This window comes from Rhinopithecus bieti, unplaced genomic scaffold (genome assembly GCF_001698545.2).
Source record: "Rhinopithecus bieti isolate Rb0 unplaced genomic scaffold, ASM169854v2 scaffold_9899, whole genome shotgun sequence".
Classification (NCBI taxonomy): domain Eukaryota; kingdom Metazoa; phylum Chordata; class Mammalia; order Primates; family Cercopithecidae; genus Rhinopithecus; species Rhinopithecus bieti.
In genome coordinates, this window is record NW_016806979.1 from 6,866,910 (window position 1) to 6,884,890 (window position 17,981).

General features: G+C 52.9%; 2 protein-coding genes across 3 annotated transcripts in view; one reads left to right on the forward strand and one right to left on the reverse strand.

Annotated features, from left to right (window-relative positions):
* Positions 1-2,701, forward strand: part of TMEM221 (transmembrane protein 221) — a 12,617-nt gene extending 9,916 nt beyond the window's left edge. The window contains exons 3-4 of one of the 2 annotated variants that reach the window (XM_017879513.1): positions 1,545-1,775; positions 2,428-2,701. In XM_017879513.1, the coding sequence (XP_017735002.1) occupies positions 1,545-1,775; positions 2,428-2,489 (293 nt within the window). In that variant the 3' untranslated portion in view covers positions 2,490-2,701. Of the gene's footprint in view, positions 1-1,544; positions 2,055-2,427 lie in introns of those variants that run through there. The other variant, XM_017879512.1, reaches the window with a different exon arrangement.
* A 13,102-nt stretch (positions 2,702-15,803) lies between these two features.
* Positions 15,804-17,981, reverse strand: part of MVB12A (multivesicular body subunit 12A) — a 5,745-nt gene continuing 3,567 nt past the window's right edge. The window contains 5 exon segments of the mRNA XM_017879569.1: positions 15,804-16,177; positions 16,446-16,502; positions 17,051-17,112; positions 17,319-17,425; positions 17,501-17,655. Of these exon segments, the coding sequence (XP_017735058.1) occupies positions 16,115-16,177; positions 16,446-16,502; positions 17,051-17,112; positions 17,319-17,425; positions 17,501-17,655 (444 nt within the window). The 3' untranslated portion in view covers positions 15,804-16,114.

Below are 17,981 nucleotides of genomic sequence, written 5' to 3' on the forward strand. Positions count from 1 at the left end.
TGCAGTTAGCCAAGATCACGCCATTGCACTCCAGCCTGGGCGACAGAGTAAGACTCTGTCTACAAGAAACAAAAACAAAACAAAATAAAACAAAAATTAGCCAGGCATGGTGGCATGTACCTGTAGTCCCACCTACTCAGGAGGCTGAGGTGGGAGACTCACCTGAGCCTGGGGAGGTTGAGGTGGCAGTGAGCCGTAGCCAAGCCACGCCTTCCAACCTGGGGTTGGACAGAACAAGACCCTATCTCAAGAAAAAAAAAAAGAAGGAGAAGAAAGAAGAGGACCGGGCGCGGTCGCTCACGCCTGTAATCCCAGCACTTTGGGAGGCCCAGGCGGGTGGATCACTTGAGGTCAGGAGATCGAGACCATCCTGGCTAACATGGTGAAACTCCATCTCTACTAAAAAATACAAAAAAAAAAAAAGAAGAAGAAGAAGAAGGAAGAAGGAAGAAGAACAAGAACAAGAAGGAAGAAGAAGGAAGAAGGACAAGAAGGAGGAGAAGAAGATGGAGGAGGAGGAGGAAGAGGAAGAAGAAGATGGAGGAGGAGGAGGAAGAGGAAGAAGAAGATGGAGGAGGAGGAGGAGGAGGAAGAGGAGGAAGGGAAGAAGAGGAAGAAGAAGAAGAAGCCTCCATCCCCATCTGGTCCCCAACATCCACTCCTTCCTTAACTCCTCCATCTCTCCACCATCTCTCTCCTGCAGTTACACAACCTATTTTTCTTTTGTTGTTGTTGTTGTTGTTGTTGAGACTGAATCTCACTCTGTGGCCCAGACTGGAGTGCAGTGGCACGATCTCGGCTCACTGCAGCCTCCATCTCCCAGGCTCAAGCAATTCTCCTGCTTCAGCCTCCCGAGGAGCTGGGATTACAGGCACCCGCCACGGTGCCCAGCTAAGTTTTGTATTTTTTTGTAGAGACAGAATTTCACCATGTTGCCCAGGCTGGTCTCGAACTCCTGACCTCAAGTGATCCACCCGCCTCAGCCTCCCAAAATGTTAGGATTACAGGTGTGAGCCACTGAGCCCGGCCAGAACCTGTTTTGCTTTCTTCTGAGCCTCAGACACTAGGGCGTTTCCACCTCAGGACCTCTGCACTTGCTATGTCCCTGCAGCCGTCATCCTCCTCAGCTCTCCCAGAAGCTGCTACTTCTTCCCCCAGGGTCTCAGCTCAAATAGCTCCTCCTCAGGAAAGCCCCTGCCCACAGCTGCTGAAATGAGTCTCTTTCTGTTGTCTTCTTCGGAGGCAGACCTGTGCTTCAGAGCACAGACTCTGGAGCCGACCAGCCTGGGTTAAAATCCCACCTCTGTCACTTCCTGGCTGTATGGCTTTGAAGAGTCTCCTAACCTGTGGGCCCCAGCTTTCTTCTCTGTAAAATGGATGTGATGATGAAGCACGTGTGGGATGTGGGAGAATTAGATGCCTATTCTATGTTCCAGTCACGTGGCAGGACTTTTCATGATTTCTCCCTGTGTGCACGAACTCCCCGAGGGCTTGGAGGGCAAATGCTTGTTGACTGAATAAATGAGAGTCATTTCCTTCCACAGCACTGTCCATCTATGCCTTGCTACTTTTCGAGATCGAGACAGGCGCAGCAGCTGCTTCCATCCTCGGCTCTGGCGCCCTGGTTCTGGTGGCTGTGCTGACCCATACTTTCCTCCGGGCTGCTCGGGCCACCCGCCGTGGGCTCCATGAGTTGTCCCCGCCATCCTTTGAAGATGACCTCACCCGCCCTGCTGAAGTCTCCAAGGCCAGCCCCAGAGCTCAGCCTCAGCAGGGTATCCATCGTCGGACCCCCTATTCAATCTGTCCAGAGCCTGGGGACCCCTTTGTGTCCATGGCCACTGCCACAGCACCTGCAGCCCTGGGGGGAGGCTGGGAGAGCAGCCTGCCTGCAACCCGAATGCACCGGACACTGTCCGGCCTGGGGCACTGGGATGGGGTTACCCATGAGATGCGTCGAATGCTAGGCCATAGACCAGGGAGCACAGGGAAGGACTCTACACTGGTGTGAGCCCAGGGATAAGGAATAGAGACCTGGTGTAAGAAAAGGATACCATACAGATAGGTTCAGGTTCAGCTGCAGTAGCAGTAGGACTTGATTTTTCTCTCATTTTATTGCATATTTAGCTTTTGTCCTCAAGGTTGCCTCCTGGCACAAAATAGTTGCCAGAGCTCCAGCCTTTACCTCCTCGTTCTGAGGGAAAGTCAGAGGCCAGTGCTGGCTGGGTGTCTCCTGGAAGTCTCCCCAGGAAGCCTTGAAACCCTTCATTTTATATCCCACTGGCCAGAACAGAGCGAAATGGCCACACCTTGCTGCAGGGGAGGCTGGGAAATGCGGCTATCCAGATGGATGAGATTCTGTTATTGGCAGAAGGGGAGCAGGGGGCTTAGGCAGTGATTCTCTAAGTGTCTCCATCCATTTTACAGATGAGGAAACCGAGGCCCCAAGAGAGGCAGTGACTCACCTGGGGGCCCACGGCCAGGACTGAGCACCAGAGCCAGGATCCTCACCTGAACCCTGTAATCTCCAGGCTGCTGATGTGCAAATCTCAGACTCTGCAAAATCCGCTGCGCCCCCTTGGGCTGTGAACATTTCAAACCCATGTGTGCCAAGCTTGGAGCAGCCCAGGGCCAGAGGCACGGCTGGAGGGCTGGACCCAGGTTCCTGGCTGTGGACTCATGGCTAAGGGCTTAGCCGCTTTGTGCCTCAGTTTCCTCATCTGTAATATGGGGACAAGAAGTGGCCCTGTCTCCAAGGGCTCAGACAAGACACATGACTTCATGTGAGGCATTCCAGGGACCCCCACACAATAGGTCCTCAATGCGTGTTAATCGTTCTCATGCTGCTGCTGCTGCTTGGGGTGTAGACATGGGTAGTTCCTGGGGCTCAAGGAAATAACAGAGGGGTCTCCAAAGGTCTCCTGTCTTGCACAACCCACAAGTAAACTCTGATGTTCACTATCTGTGTGTTACTCAATATTCAATTGTGCCGCCTGGCCAAGCCCAGGCCCATGGGTGGGACTTGGGTTGGGGGAGGGAAGGGCAAGAGTGAGCGCCAGGCCATGCCCCTTGTAGTCCCCAGTCTGGGACGTGTGCTCCACCAGTTGTTTTTGTTTGGTTTTGGTTTGAGACGGAGTCTTGCTCTGTCTCCCAGGCGGGAGTGCATGGCACGATCTCGGCTCACTGCAACCTCCATCTCCCAGGTTCAAGTGATTCTCCTGCCTCAGCCTCCCGAGTAGCTGGGATTACAGGCACCCGCCACCATGGCTGGCTAATTTTTGTATTTTTAGTAGAGACGGGTTTCACCATGTTGGCCAGACTGATCTCGAACTGACCTCAGGTGATCCCCTGCCTCGGCCTCCCAAAGTGCTGGGATTACAGGTGTGAGCCACTGTTCCTGGCCTTTAAAAAATTTTTTTGAGATGGAGTTTTGCTCTTGTGGCCCAGGCTGCAGTGCAATGACCCAATCTCAGCTCATTGCAACCTCAATCTCCCGGGTTCAAGCGATTCTCCTGCCTCAGCCTCCCAAATAGTTGGGACTACAGGCAAGGGCCACCATGCCCGGATAGTTTTTACATTGTTTGTTTGTTTGTTTTCTAGACAGAGTCTCACTCTGTCGCCCAGGCTGGAGTGCAGTGGCACGATCTCGGCTCACTGCAACCTCCGCCTCACGGTTTCAAGCAATTCTCCTGCCTCCACCTCCCAAGTAGCTGGGACTACAGGCAAGGGCCATCATGCCTGGCTAGTTTTTACATTTTTAGTAGAGATGAGGTTTCACCATGTTGGCCAGCTAGTCTCAAACTCCTGACCTCAAGTGATCCACCCACCTTGGCCCCTCAAAATGCTACAGGCGTGAGCCACTGCGCCTGACCTGAATTGTATACTTTTAAATGGTTGATTCTATGTTGATGTGATTTTCACCTCAACATCTTTTTATTTATTTATTTATTTTTAAGAGAGGGGTTTGCTCTGTCACCCGGGCTGGAATACAGTGTTGTGATCATAGCTCATTGCAGCCTCAAACTCCTGGGCTCAAGTGATCCTCCTGACTCAGTATCCAGAGTAGCTGGGACTACAGGCATGCACCACTACATCCAGTTAATTTTGTATTTTAATTTTGTAGAGATGGTGTTTTGCTATGTTGCCCAGGCTGGTCTCGAACTCCCGGGCACAAACAATTCTACCTCAGCCACCCAGTAGCTGGGATTACAGGGGCATGCCACCATGCTCCCTTATGCACACACAAAAATAAAGCAAGGCCAGGGCAGTGCCTCATGCCTGTAATCCCAGCACTTTGGGAGGCCACAGTGGGCGGATCATGAGGTCAGGAGTTCAAGACCAGCCTGGCCAACTTGGTGAAACCCTATCTCTACTAAAAATACAAAAATTAGCTGGGCATGGTGACGCACGCCAGTAATCCCAGCTACTCGGGAGGCTGAGGTAGGAGAATTGGTTGAACCGGGACCCAGGAGGTGGAGGCTGCAGTGAGCTGAGATCATGCCACTGCCCTCCAGTCTGGGCTACAGAGCAAGACTCCGTCCCCCCTCAAAAAAAAAAATTAGCTGGGCGTGGTGGTGGGTGCCTGTAATCCCAGCTACTCGGGAGACTGAGGCAGGAGAATCGCTTAAGCCCGGGAGGCAGAGGTTGCAGTGAGCCAAGATCGCGCCACTGCTTTCCAGCCTGGGCACAAAGCGAGACTCTGTCTCAAAAAATAATATAATAGGCCGGGTGCGGTGGCTCACGCCTGTAATCCCAGCACTTTGGGAGGTCGAGGCGGGTGGATCACGAGGTCAGGAGATCAAGACCACAGTGAAACCCCGTCTCTACTAAAAATACAAAAAATTAGCTGGACGTGGTGGCGGGTGCCTGTAGTCCCAGCTACTCGGGAAGCTGAGGCAGGAGAATGGCGTGAACCCGAAAGGTGGAGCTTGCAGTGAGCTGAGATCGCGCTACTGCACTCCAGCCTGGGGGATAGAGCGAGACTCCGTCTCAAAAAAAAAAAAATCATAATAATAATATAATAAAAATAAATAAAAAGTTGCACCCTGGGCACCTCAACAACCTCACCCTAGGCTGGTCCCTGCTCTTCCTCCTGATACCTCAAACTTGAACCTTGCAAACTATAAGGTTCCAACTTGGGAGGCCCAGCTGAAAACCGCCCCCCTCCTCTGCACTGCCTGGAAGGAGAGCTGAGTTACCAAGCATCTTCCTGTCTCAGCCAGAATCAGGTGAGGCGCAGGGCAAGGCTGGTCCTGGGGCTGCAGCCAAAACCTCCAGACTCCATGCACCTGATACCGGTTTGGCATGCGGCTTTCAGAGTGTTCCGGGAGCCGGGCAGACCTGCCTTAAGGAACAGTCATGGAAACTCAGTTTCCTTCTTTATAAACAGAGGTGATCTCCCCTACCCACCAAGTCATAGGCATAAGGCCCCAGTCGAAAGGGTAGAAATGTCTCCATTAATTCCACGGGCCTCACAAACACAAGCTCTGTCAGCATTCTGGTATGTGCTAGGGTATGAACAGTAGCTGTCAAAGATGTTGTCTTGTGAGAGGATCACCTGAGGCCAGGAGTTCAAGACCAGCCTGGGCAACATAGGTAGACCCCCCCCCAACTCTAGAAAAAATTTAAAAATGAGCCAGGCGTGGTGATTCACACCTGCAGTCCCAGCTACTTAGGAGGCTGAGGCGGGAGGATCAGCAATGACTGAACCAACTGCAATCCAGCCTGGGCAACAGAGCAAGACCCCATCTGTTTAAAAGAAAAGCTGGCAGGGTACAGTGGCTCATTCCTGTAATCCCAGCACTGTGGTAGGCCAAGGCAGTCGGACTGCTTGAGGTCAGGAGTTCAAGACCAGCCTGGCCAACATGGCAAAACCCCATCTCTACTAAAAATACAAAACTTAGGCTGGCCACGGTGGCTCACACCTGTAACCCCAGCACTTTGGGAGGCCAAAGCCGGTGGATCATGAGGTCAGGAGTTCAAGACCAGCCTGGCCAACATGGTGAAATCCTGTCTCTACTAAAAATACAAAAATGAGCTGGACATGGTGGAAGGGACCTGTAATCCCAGCTACTTGGGAAGCTGAGGCAGGAGAATCGCTTGAACCTCGGAGGTGGAGGTTGCAGTGAGCCGAGATCATGCCCCTGCACTCCAGCCTGGGCGACAGAATGAGACTCCGTTGCAAAAAAAAAAAAAAAAAATTAGCCATACATAGCCAGGTGTGGCAGCTCATGCCTGTATCCCAGTACTTTGGGAGGCCGAGGCAGGTGGATCACTTGAGGTCAGGAGTTCGAGACCAGCCTGGCCAACATGGTGAAACCCCGTCTCTACTAAAAATACAAAATTAGCCAGGTGTGGTGGCCCTTGCCTGTAATTCCATTAATCCCAGTTACTCGGGAGGTTGAGGCAGAATCACTTGAACCCAGGAGGCAAAGGTTGAGTGAGCCGAGATCACGCCATTGCACTCCAGCCTGAGCAACAGAGCCATACGCTGTCTCAAAAAAATAAAAATATTATATATATATATATATATATATATTCCACAGGCCTCGCAAACACAAGCTCTGTCAGCATTCTGGTATGTTCTAGGGTGTGGACAGTAGCTGTCAAAGATGTTGTCTTGCAAGAGGATCACCTGAGGCCAGGAGTTCAAGACCAGCCTAGGCAACAGAGGGAGACCCCATCTCTACTAAAAAATCAAAAATTAGCCAGGCGTGGTGGTGCACACCTGTGGTCCCAGCAACTTGAGAGGCTGAGGCAGGAAGATCAGCAATGATTGAACCACTACGATCCAGCCTGGGCAACAGAGCAAGACCCCATCTGTTTAAAAGAAAAGTAGGCAAGGCACAGTGGCTCACTCCTGTAATCCCAGCACTTTGGGAGGCCAAGGCAGTTGGATTGCTTGAGGCCAGGAGTTCAAGACCAGCCTGGCCAACATGGCAAAACCCCATCTCTACTAAAAATATAACAATTAGCTAGGCATGGCTGGGTGCCGTGGCTCACATCTGTAATCCCAACACTTTGGGAGGCTGAGGTGGGCAGATCACTTGAAGTCAGGAGTTCAAGACCAGCCTGGCCAACAAGGTGAAACATCGTCTCTACTAAAAATACAAAAAGAAAAGAAAAGAAAGAGGCCAGGTGCGGTGGCTCACGCCTGTAATCCCAGCATTTTGGGAGGCCAAGGCGGGTAGATCACAAGGTCAGGAGATCGAGACCATCCTGACTAACATGGTGAAATCCCATCTCTACTAAAAATACAAAAAATTAGTCAGGCGTGGTGGCGGGTGCCTGTGGTCCCAGCTTCTTGGGAAGCTGAGGCAGGAGGATGGTGTGAACCCGGGAGGTGGAGCTTCTTGCAGTGAGCAGAGATCATGCCACTGCACTCCAGCCTGGGTGACAGAGCGAGACTCTGTAGAAAGAAAGAGAAAGAAAGAAAGAAAGAGAGAGAGAGAGGGAGGGAGGGAAGGAAGGAAGGAAGAAAGGAAGGAAGGAAGGAAGGAGAGGAAGGGAGAAAGAAATTAGGCTAGGCACGGTGGCTCATGCCTATAATCCCAACACTTTGGGAGGCCGAGGATCACGGGCGGATCACGAGGTCAGGAGATCGAGACCATCCTGGCTAACGCAGTGAAACCTCGTCTTTACTAAAAATACAAAAAAAAAAAAAAAAAAGCCTGGTGTGGTTGCAAGCGCCTGTAGTCCCAGCTACTCGGGAGGCTGAGGCAGGAGAACGGCGTGAACCTGGGAGGTAGAGCTTGCAGTAAGCCAAGATGGTGCCACTGCACTCCAGCCTGGGCGACAGAGCGAGACTCCGTCTCAAAAAAAAAAAAAAAAAAAAAAAAGAAATTAGCCGGGCTTGGTGGTGGGTGCCTGCAGTCCCAGCTACTCAGGAGGCTGAGGCAGGAGAATCAGTTGAACCCCAGAGACAGAGGTTGCAGTGAGCCGCGATCACACCAGTGCACTCCAGCCTGGGTGACAGAGCGAGACTCTGTCTTGGAAAACAAAAAAAATTTCTATAGATGCTGGGGTCTCCCTATGTTGCCCAGGCTGGCCGCTAACTCCTGGACTCAAGTGATTCTCCCACCTCAGCTTCCCAAAGTGATGGGATTACAGGGCTGAGCCACAGAGTCCAGCCCCTCTGCAACCTTTGAGTATAGGAAGTGTAGGGTTTGCCACTAGCAGACGCCGCTCACGTGGAGTCGCATCATCCATTCTGCCTGGATGTCAGGCTGCAGGAAAATTCCAGCTTCAAAGGCCTGTCAGAGTCAAGAGATGTTTATTCAAGAGTCATCAGGGAGGCCGGGCGCGGTGGCTCACATCTGTAATCCCAGCACTTTGGGAGGCCGAGGCGGGCGGATCACGAGGTCAGGAGATCGAGACCATCCTGATAACACAGTGAAACCCTGTCTCTACTAAAAATACAAAAAATTAGCCAGGCGTGGTGGCGGGTGCCTGTAGTCCCAGCTACTCGGGAGGCTGAGACAGGAGAATGGCGTGAACCTGGATACTGGAGATCACGCCACTGCACTCCAGCCTGGGTCACAGAGCGATTCTCCATCTCGATAAAAGGCAGCTGAGAGACACAGCTCCTGTGCCTTCTCCTGTACACGTATCCCATGCAATGAGAGGATCAATGAGGTTCCCATTGTAAAGATGGAAAAACTGAGGCACAGAGAAATTTAAGCCACAGCTTAGGGTCAGCAGCTATTGAGTAGAGGAGCTGGGATCATGTCTCTCCAAAAATGCCACTCTCAGTACCCATGTCCCTGTGGTGCCTGGGAGTAAGCAATAGGAGAGAAACCCACCTGGGCAACATAGCAAGACCCCATCTCTACAAAAGTAAAAACATAGCTGGGTGTGGTGGCACACACGTATAGTTCCAGCTACTAGGGAGGCTGAGGTGGGAGGATAGCTTGTGTCCAGGAATTCAAGGCTGCAGTGAGCCATGATTGCACAACTGCACTCTAGCTTGGGTAGTAGAGTGAGAGATTGCCTCAATAAAACAGAAATGGCCAGGCACGGTGGCTCACACCTATAATCCCAGCACTTTGGGAGGTCAATGTGAGCAGATTGCTTGAGGTCAGTAGTTCCAGACCAGCCTGACCAACATAGTAAAACCTCATCTCTACTAAAAATATAAAAATTAGGCCAGACACGTTGGCTCATGCCTATAATCCCAGCACTTTGGGAGACTGAGGCAGGTGGGCCACTTGAAGCTAGGAGTTCAAGATCAGCCTGGCCAGCATGGTGAAACCCTGTCTCTCTAAAATACAGAAATAAGGACTGGGCATGGTGACTCATGTCTGTAATCCCAACACTGCCGAGGTGGGCAGATCACCTGAGGTCAGGAGTTCGAGACCAGCCTGACCAACATGGTGAAACCCCATCTCTACTAAAATACAAAATTAGCCGAGCGTGGTGGTGGGTGTCTGTAATCCCAGCTACTAGGGAGGCTGAGGCAGGAGAATCGCTTGAACCCAGGAGGCAGAGGTTGCAATGAGCCGAGATCGTACCATTGCACACCAGCCTGGGCAACAAGAATGAAACTCCATCTCCAAAAAACAAACAAACAAACAAACAAAAAATTTAGCTGGGCGTCGTGCCAGGCACCTGTAGTCCCGGCTACTCAGGAGGCTGAGTCATGAGAATTTCTTGAACCTGGGAGATGGAGGTTGCAGTGAGCTGACATCGCTCCACTGCACTCCAGCCTGGCGACAGAGCCAGACTCCGTTTCAAAAAAAAAAACAAAAAAANCTCATGCCTATAATCCCAGCACTTTGGGAGACTGAGGCAGGTGGGCCACTTGAAGCTAGGAGTTCAAGATCAGCCTGGCCAGCATGGTGAAACCCTGTCTCTCTAAAAATACAGAAATAAGGACTGGGCATGGTGACTCATGTCTGTAATCCCAACACTGCCGAGGTGGGCAGATCACCTGAGGTCAGGAGTTCGAGACCAGCCTGACCAACATGGTGAAACCCCATCTCTACTAAAAATACAAAAATTAGCCGAGCGTGGTGGTGGGTGTCTGTAATCCCAGCTACTAGGGAGGCTGAGGCAGGAGAATCGCTTGAACCCAGGAGGCAGAGGTTGCAATGAGCCGAGATCGTACCATTGCACACCAGCCTGGGCAACAAGAATGAAACTCCATCTCCAAAAAACAAACAAACAAACAAACAAAAAATTTAGCTGGGCGTCGTGCCAGGCACCTGTAGTCCCGGCTACTCAGGAGGCTGAGTCATGAGAATTTCTTGAACCTGGGAGATGGAGGTTGCAGTGAGCTGACATCGCTCCACTGCACTCCAGCCTGGCGACAGAGCCAGACTCCGTTTCAAAAAAAAAAAAAAAAAAAAAACCAAAACTACAAAATTAGCTGGGTGTAGTGGTGCATGCTTGTAATCCCAGCTACTCAGGAGGCTGAGGCAGGAGAATCACTTGAACCTGGGAGGTGGAGGTTGCAGTGGGCCGAGATCACACCATTGTACTCCAGCCTGGGCCACAGAGTGAGACCCAGTCTCAAAAATAATAATAAAAGGAGAGAAGGATAGGCACGGATCCTAGACTGAGTGCTGTGGTTCCCAGGGCCCTCAGCTCCATCCTCTGTAACCCAAGATGATGTAAGCTCAGCCTAGAAATGTTAGGATTGATGATACCCAAGTCAGAAGCAGGGGGTGGGCTCCATCGGGCCCCTCCAAACCTTGCGTGATGCAGTCCCAGCCCTGCCTGGGCTCAGAGGGCTGGGATTTTTTGGGTTGAGTGGCCCTGTCATCAGTGGCAATTGGTCTAGTCGGACCCAAGGCCAGGATGGGTCATCCTCAGGCCCCTGGTCACACACAGACTCCCTGAAATGAGATCTGGGGCTGCTTTTGGGGCAGTCGAGAAGGACGGCAGAGAGGACAAATGGCATTGGCTTTCTGGCTGGATCAGATTCTGTGGCCGGCGCCAGAGGAGCCTAGGCGAGACCTGGCAGATGGTCTGTGCACCGGGAGCCAGGAGATGCAGGCAGGTAGGTACCTTAGCACTAGAGACCTAGTTTTTCCGAGGCAGCTGAAGAGTTTGGGGGAAGGGCGTACATTTTGCATCATCCCGGCTCACCTCCCCTTCCAGGAGAACTCACTGTCCCCCGTCTCAGATTCCCAGGGCCAGGCTGGGTCTCTGCCCCGACAAAGACTCTCTTCTTGGCCAAACTTGAGTCAGAGTCCTCTGAAATCTCTTCTGCATTGGGCCTTGACCTTGGCTCCCATGCAGTCTTTGATCTGTCTCACCCAGTTTTAGCCAGAATCCTGCTAAGTCAGTTTCTTGATAGCTGATCGCCCTGGCCTGGCTTCAGCAAGGATCCTGTTAAGTGAGTTTAAGGTGACTCCCCTAATTTTCTATCCACCGACCCCCACCTTGCCCTGCTCCATGGCTATAAATCCCCCCTTATCGACAAACTTTGTGGATTCGGAGTTGAGCTCAATCTTGCATGCAGTAGTCTTGAATTGAGCCTTATTTACTTTTAAAAATCATCAGAATTACATATGTGTGTGGATTTCTTTTTTTTTCTTTTCTTTTTTTTTTTTTTTTTTTTTTTTTTTTTTTTTTTTTGAGAGGGAGTATCACTGTCACCCAGGCTGGAATACTGGAGTGTAATGGCACGATCTCCACTCACTGCAACCTCTGCCTCCCAGGTTCAAGCGATTCTCCTACCTCAGCCTCCTAAGTAGTTGGGACTATAGGTGCCCACTATGCCCAGCTAATTTTTTTTTCTTTTTTTGTATATTTAGTAGAGATGGGGTTTCACCATGTTGGCCAGGCTGGTCTCAAACTCCTGACCTCGTGATCCGCCCACCTTGGGCTCTCAAAGCGCTGGGATTATGGGCATGAGCCACCATGCCCTGCCTTATTTATTTATTTAGAGACAGGGTCTCACTGTATCACACAGGCTGGAGTACAGTGGCGCAACCATAGCAAACTGCAGCCTTGATCTTCTGGCCTCAAGTGATCCTTGTGCCTCAGCCCCCAAAACTGCCGGGATTACAGATATGAGACTCTAAGTATGACAGCTTTACAGCCTTAGTTTATCTTTTCTTTTTTTTTCCAAGATGGAGTTTCACTCTTGTTGCCAAAGCTGGAGTGCAGCGGTGCTATCTTGGCTCACTGTAAATTTGACCTCCCGGGTTCCAGCGATTCTCCTGCCTCAGCCTCCCAAGAAGTTAGGATTACAGGCGTGCGCCACTACACACAGCTAGTTTTTATATTTTTAGTAGAGACGGGGTTTCACTACATTGGCCAGGCTGGTCTCGAACTCCTGACCTCAGGTGATCTGCCTGCCTCGGCCTCCCAAAGTGCTGGAATTACAGGTGTGAGCCACCGTGCCTGGCCAGCTTTTCTAAGCCACAGAGATCTGGTGGATGTTTACAACTACAGCAGAATGTGGGCCACCACAAGGCTACAAAAGCCCAGAGGAGAAACAGGAGAAACAGGAGAAACAGCAGCATAGCAGCCGGTGCACATGTTCATGGGCATGCACTCATGGGAGATGGAAGGTGTGAGTTTAGGGTGGTGAATTTCTTTTTTTATTTTATTTTATCACTCTTGTTGCCTAGGCTGGAGTGCAATGGCGCAATCTCAGCTCACTGCAACCTCCACCTCCTGGGTTCAAGCAATTCTCCTGCCTCAGCATCCCAAGTAGCTGGGACTACAGGCACCTGCCACCACGCCTGGCTAATTCTGCACTTTTGGTAGAGATGGGATTTCACCATGTTGGCCAGTCTGGTCTTGAACTCCTGACCTCAGGTGATCTACCCACCTTGGCCTCCCAAAGTGCTGGGATTACAAGCGTGAGCCACTGTGCCTGGCCACATTCTTGTGTTTTTTTTTTTTTTTTTTTTTGAAGCGGAGTCTCACTCTGTCGCCCGGGCTGGAGTGCAGTGGCCGGATCTCAGCTCACTGCAAGCTCCGCCTCCCGGATTTAGGCCATTCTCCTGCCTCAGCCTCCCGAGTAGCTGGGACTACAGGCGCCCGCCACGTCGCCCGGCTAGTTTTGTATTTTAGTAGAGACGAGGTTTCACGGTGTTAGCCAGGATGGTTTCGATCTCCTGACCTCGTGATCCGCCTGTCTCGGCCTCCCAAAGTGCTGGGATTACAGGCTTGAGCCACCGTGCCCGGCCTCTTGTGGTTTTTGTTGGTGATTTTGCCTAATTGAATTTCCCCAAGACACGTGAAAATGCTGTCCCAGGGTTCCTAAGTAGCAAAAGGCTGTGAAAGGCTGGGCTCGGGGCTCACGCCTGTAATCCCAGCACATTGGGAACTGAGGCAGGAGGATTGCCCAAGGCCAGGAGTTCAGACAGCTTGGGCAATATAGTGAGACCCCGCCCCCCAGCAGTACAAAATGTTTTTAAAATTAGCCGGCAGTGTCAGCCTGTAGTCGCCCCAGCTACTCAGGAGGAGCTGAGACTGGAGGAATCCACCTGAGCATGGGGAGGTCCAAGGCTGCACGAGCCTAATGGCTGAAACATCAAAAATCAAAATACTTAAAAAAAAAAAAAGGCCGGGCGGCGGTGGGCTCAAGCCTGTAATCCCCAGCACTTTGGGAGGCCGCGAGATGGGGCGGATCAGCGAGTCATGGGAGATGCAGACCATCCCCCTGGTAACATGGTGAAACCCCCGTCTCCTAACTAAACAATACAAAAAAAGGCCGGGCCGCGGAGGGCAGGCACCTGTAGTCGGCCAGGCTACTCAGGAGGCCCCTCGAGGCAGGGAGAATGGGCCGTAAACCCGGGAGGCCGGAGCTTGCAGTGAGCCTGAGATCCGAGCCACTGCAGCTCGCAGGCCCAGGCGACAGAGCGAGACTCCAAGTCTCCAAAAAAAAAAAAAAAAAAAAAAAAGTCTGTGATGCACCTCATGGAGAAAATCCATTTATACGAGAAGCTTCATGCAGATATGGTTTGCAGTGCCGTTGGCCTTGTGAGTGCAATGTGAATGAATCCACGCATAGACCATTAAATAAGATGTCTTTAAACAAACATACATAAAACAAGGTTGTTGAATCAGTGGATGAAAATGGTGTGGCCCCTGGGCCCGGGCACCAGTGGGGCTCAGCACCTGAATCCCAGCACTTTGGGGCCAAGGCGGGGGATCACTTGAGGTCAGGAGTTTGAGACGGCAGCCTGGCCAACCCAAGGTGAGAAGGGCCCATCTCTACTAAAATACAGAAACGAATTAGCTGGTATGGTGGGCCCGAGCCTGTAGTCCCAGCTACTCGCAGCAAAAGGGGGGGGGAGCGGGAGGGGGAGGAAGGCCGGGGAGGGGGAGGGAGGGGGGAGGAGGCGGGCCAGGCCGGCTGAGGCCAGAAGAATCGCTTGAATCTGAGAGGCCCCAGAGGTTGCAGTCCAGCCGAGATCGTGCCACTGCAGCGCCCAGTCGGGCGAGCCAGCGCGAGGCTGTCTCAAAAAAAAAAAAAAAAAAAAAGGGGGGCTGGGCGCGGTGGCTCATGCCTGTAATCCCAGCACTTCGGGAGGCCGAGGCCGGTGGATCATGACGTCAGGAGACTAAGACCATCCTGGCTAGCATGGTGAAACCCTGTCTCTACTAAAAATACAAAAAATTAGCCGGGCGTGGGGGGAGGGGGGCACCTGTAGTCCCAGCTGCTTGGGAGGCTGAGGCAGGAGAATGGCGTGAACCCGGGAGGCGGAGCTTGTAGTGAGCCGAGATCACACCACTGCACTCCAGCCTGGGCGACACAGCGGGACTTTGTCAGGAAAGGAAAGGAAAGGAGAGGAGAAAGGAGAGGAGAAAGGAAAGGAAAAACAGCAATTGCTGGGTTTGAGTCCCAGTTGTGGCCTCAGCATCCCTGTCGCAGTTTGTCTATCTGGAAAACGGCAACAAAACCTGGGCTTCCCAGTGGGTTGTAGGGAGACTAAATGAGGTAATAATGGTGTATCACGTGTTGGGGATGTGGCCACTGCAATAGAAACAGTATTTGTTTTATTGTTATGCCCAATGATGGAGGGCCGAGACGAGGTCTTCTCTATGGTCTAGCATCCAGACTCACTCACTCCCTGAGCCTCAGTTTCCCACTCTGTAGAATGGGAGACCCAAGCCGGGCGCGATGGCTCACGCCTGTAATCCCAACACTTTGGGAGGTCGAGGTGGGCGGATCACCTGAGGTCAGGAGTTCAAGACCAGCCTGGCCAACACAGTGAAACCCCGTCTATAGAAAATACAAAAAATTGGCCGGGCGCAGTGGCTCAAGCCTGTAATCCCAGCACTTTGAGAGGCCGAGGCGGGTGGATCACGAGGTCAGGAGATCAAGACCATCCTGGCTAACATGGTGAAACCCTGTCTCTACTAAAAATACAAAAACTTAGCCGGACGTGGTGGCGGCCACCTGTAGTCCCAGCTACTCGGAGGCTGAGGCAGGAGAATGGCGTGAACCCGGGAAGCGGAGCTTGCAGTGAGCTGAGATCCGGCCACTGCACTTCAGCCTGGGCGACACGGCGAGACTCCGTCTCAAAAAAAAAAAAAAAGAAAAGAAAATACAAAAAATTAGCCGGGCGTGGTGGCAGATGCCTGTAATCCCAACCACTCGGGAGGCTGAGTGAGGAGAATCGCTTGAACCCCAGAGGTGGAGGTTGCAGTGAGCCAAGATCCTGCCATTGTACCCCAGCCTGGGGCACAGAGGGAGACCCTGTCTCAGCAACAAACAAAAACCGGAGACCCAGCAGCACCGCCTCCCCGCCATTTCACCCACTTGCCCAGTGCAAGAGTGGCGGAGTCTCAGCTCCACGTGCCTAGTGTGGAGAGGCGGCAGGATCGGGACTCCAAAAGGCGTGAACCAGGTAGTGTTTATTGCCAGGAGGACACCCGTGCTGCCTCCGGACCCCAGAGGGTTTTGACAAGAATGACTTAAAGGCACTGGCTTCTGTCCAGCTCCAGCCCTGCCCGGCAGGGCCTGTGGGTGGAGACCCCATAACCACGCAGCCTCGACCCGCCCCCTCCTCCAGAGCTGCAGCTCCGCCCAGTGGCTGAAGATAGCAAAGCCTTGCAGGGCGGAGGTTCCCAGGATGCAGAGAGGCGAGGTGGCTCCAGGCTGGCCGGGGGTGGCGTAAGGGGGCTCTTCCCACGGACGGGTGAAGGACTACGAGACGCTGGGGGGCAGGCGGGCAGCCGCGGTCTTCTCCACCACGAAGCCGTAGTTATACTGGGGGAAGGGGAGAGTGAGAGTGAGCACTAGTTATACTGGGGGAAGGGGAGAGTGAGAGTGAGCAGGTGCCAGAGTAAAGAGAGGACCAAAGCGGGGTGACTGAGGAATGGCAGAGGGGGTACTTAGGGACTTGAGTGGTCTTCAGCCCTGGAGAGATGGGGTGTGTCTGGGGGCACGTAGGGATGGGGAAGACTGGGAGAGCCTGGGGCGGAGGGGGGTTGGGGTCCCAGCCCCTCAGGCACCTCCTCCCTAGCCCTGCACCCACCTCCTCCTCAATGTCCGCCAGAGACTTGATGGTCAGGTCCCCAAAAGCAGAGAAGGCCTGGCGGGAGAGGTGGATCAGTCTTGGGCCCGATCTCAACCTGAAACCCCCTTTCCCTCGTCTTCAAGGAGTCCTGCCCTCCCCCTCACCCCACATTCCCCGAATATTCCCTGGGTCATCACTCCCCTTCTTTTTTTTGTTTTGTTTTGTTTTGGAGACAACGTCTCTAAAGCCACACCTGGTTAATTTTGTATTTTAATAGAGACGGGGTTTCACCATGTTGGCCAGGCTGGTCTCCATCTCCTGACCTCAAATGATCCACCTGCCTTGTCTCCCAAAGTGCTGGGATCACAGGCGTGAGCGACTGCGCCCGGCATCCTTCCCCCTTCTTGTCACAGCCTCTAGCTACTGGTGTCCAGCTGCTTTCCTTGGATGGACCCCTCCCCATTCTGAGACTGAAGACCTTCTAGCTGCCACCTGGAGGTGACACACTCCAGCCTCAACCCTGGACCTGGCCCTCTGTGCTGGGGCGCTGGATACAGGGATGTCCTGGCACCCAGAATGGTGATGGCAGGTGCAGACCCAGGCTCCCTGAGACCCCAACTCACCAGGGGGCTGCAGCTCTTGCCCTCAAATCGTGGGTGGAGTGTGAAGGGAACCCCATCCATGGCTGAAAAACATATGGGAGGGGAGGAGGTGAGGTGTAGGGAGCTGTCCACCCCACCTGCAGAGGCCAACCCCACACAGCCTGGCTCTTTCCATCTTTACAGAATCTAGAGCTGGGAGAGGGAGGTAGGAAGATCCTTCCTGGTCATGTAATCTCAAGACAATCACACCCTCCACCTCCATACCTCAGTTTCCCCACTCTGTGCTCACCTGAGATGCCATAGAGACTAGAGGCCTCGTAGATGGAGTCATTCCGCCGCAGCGTGGATGCCCGAGAGCCCAGCCTTGACGGTGTCCGCTCCAGGAGGCCGCCCTTACTGGAGGTGGGATGACTCAGGTTAGGCTTCATCCTACCCCCACGGCCACCCCCACTCCGATGCCTGAGGGCTCACCTCGGCTGGCTGGCTGCATCCAGAGAGAGGCCCTGCATGTCCCGGCTGAGACCTCGGGGCTTGGGCACTGGCCTCGGGGCCTTGGCCTTCTTGCACCAGATGGCAAAGCCGCCCATGTCCCTGGACCAGGAGGGAAGGTGGGAGGGATGCTGGCCTCATGTGGGGCCAGGGTTGAGGATAGCCCCTGGGAAAGGCAGAGCACCTGGGCCTCCAGGTGACCTCCGTCTTTTGGGGGATTTTTTTTTTTTTGAGACCAAGTTTCACTCATGTGGCCCATGCTGGAGTGCAACGGCGTGATCTCGGCTCACTGCAATCTCCACCTCCCAGGTTCAAGCGATTCTCCTGCCTCAGCCTCTGGAGTAGCTGGAATTACAGGCAACCACGCCCAGCTAATTTTTTTTTTTTTTTTTTTTGTATTTTTAGTGGAGACGGGGTTTCACCATCTTGGCCAGGCTGATCTTGAACTCCTGACCTCGTGATC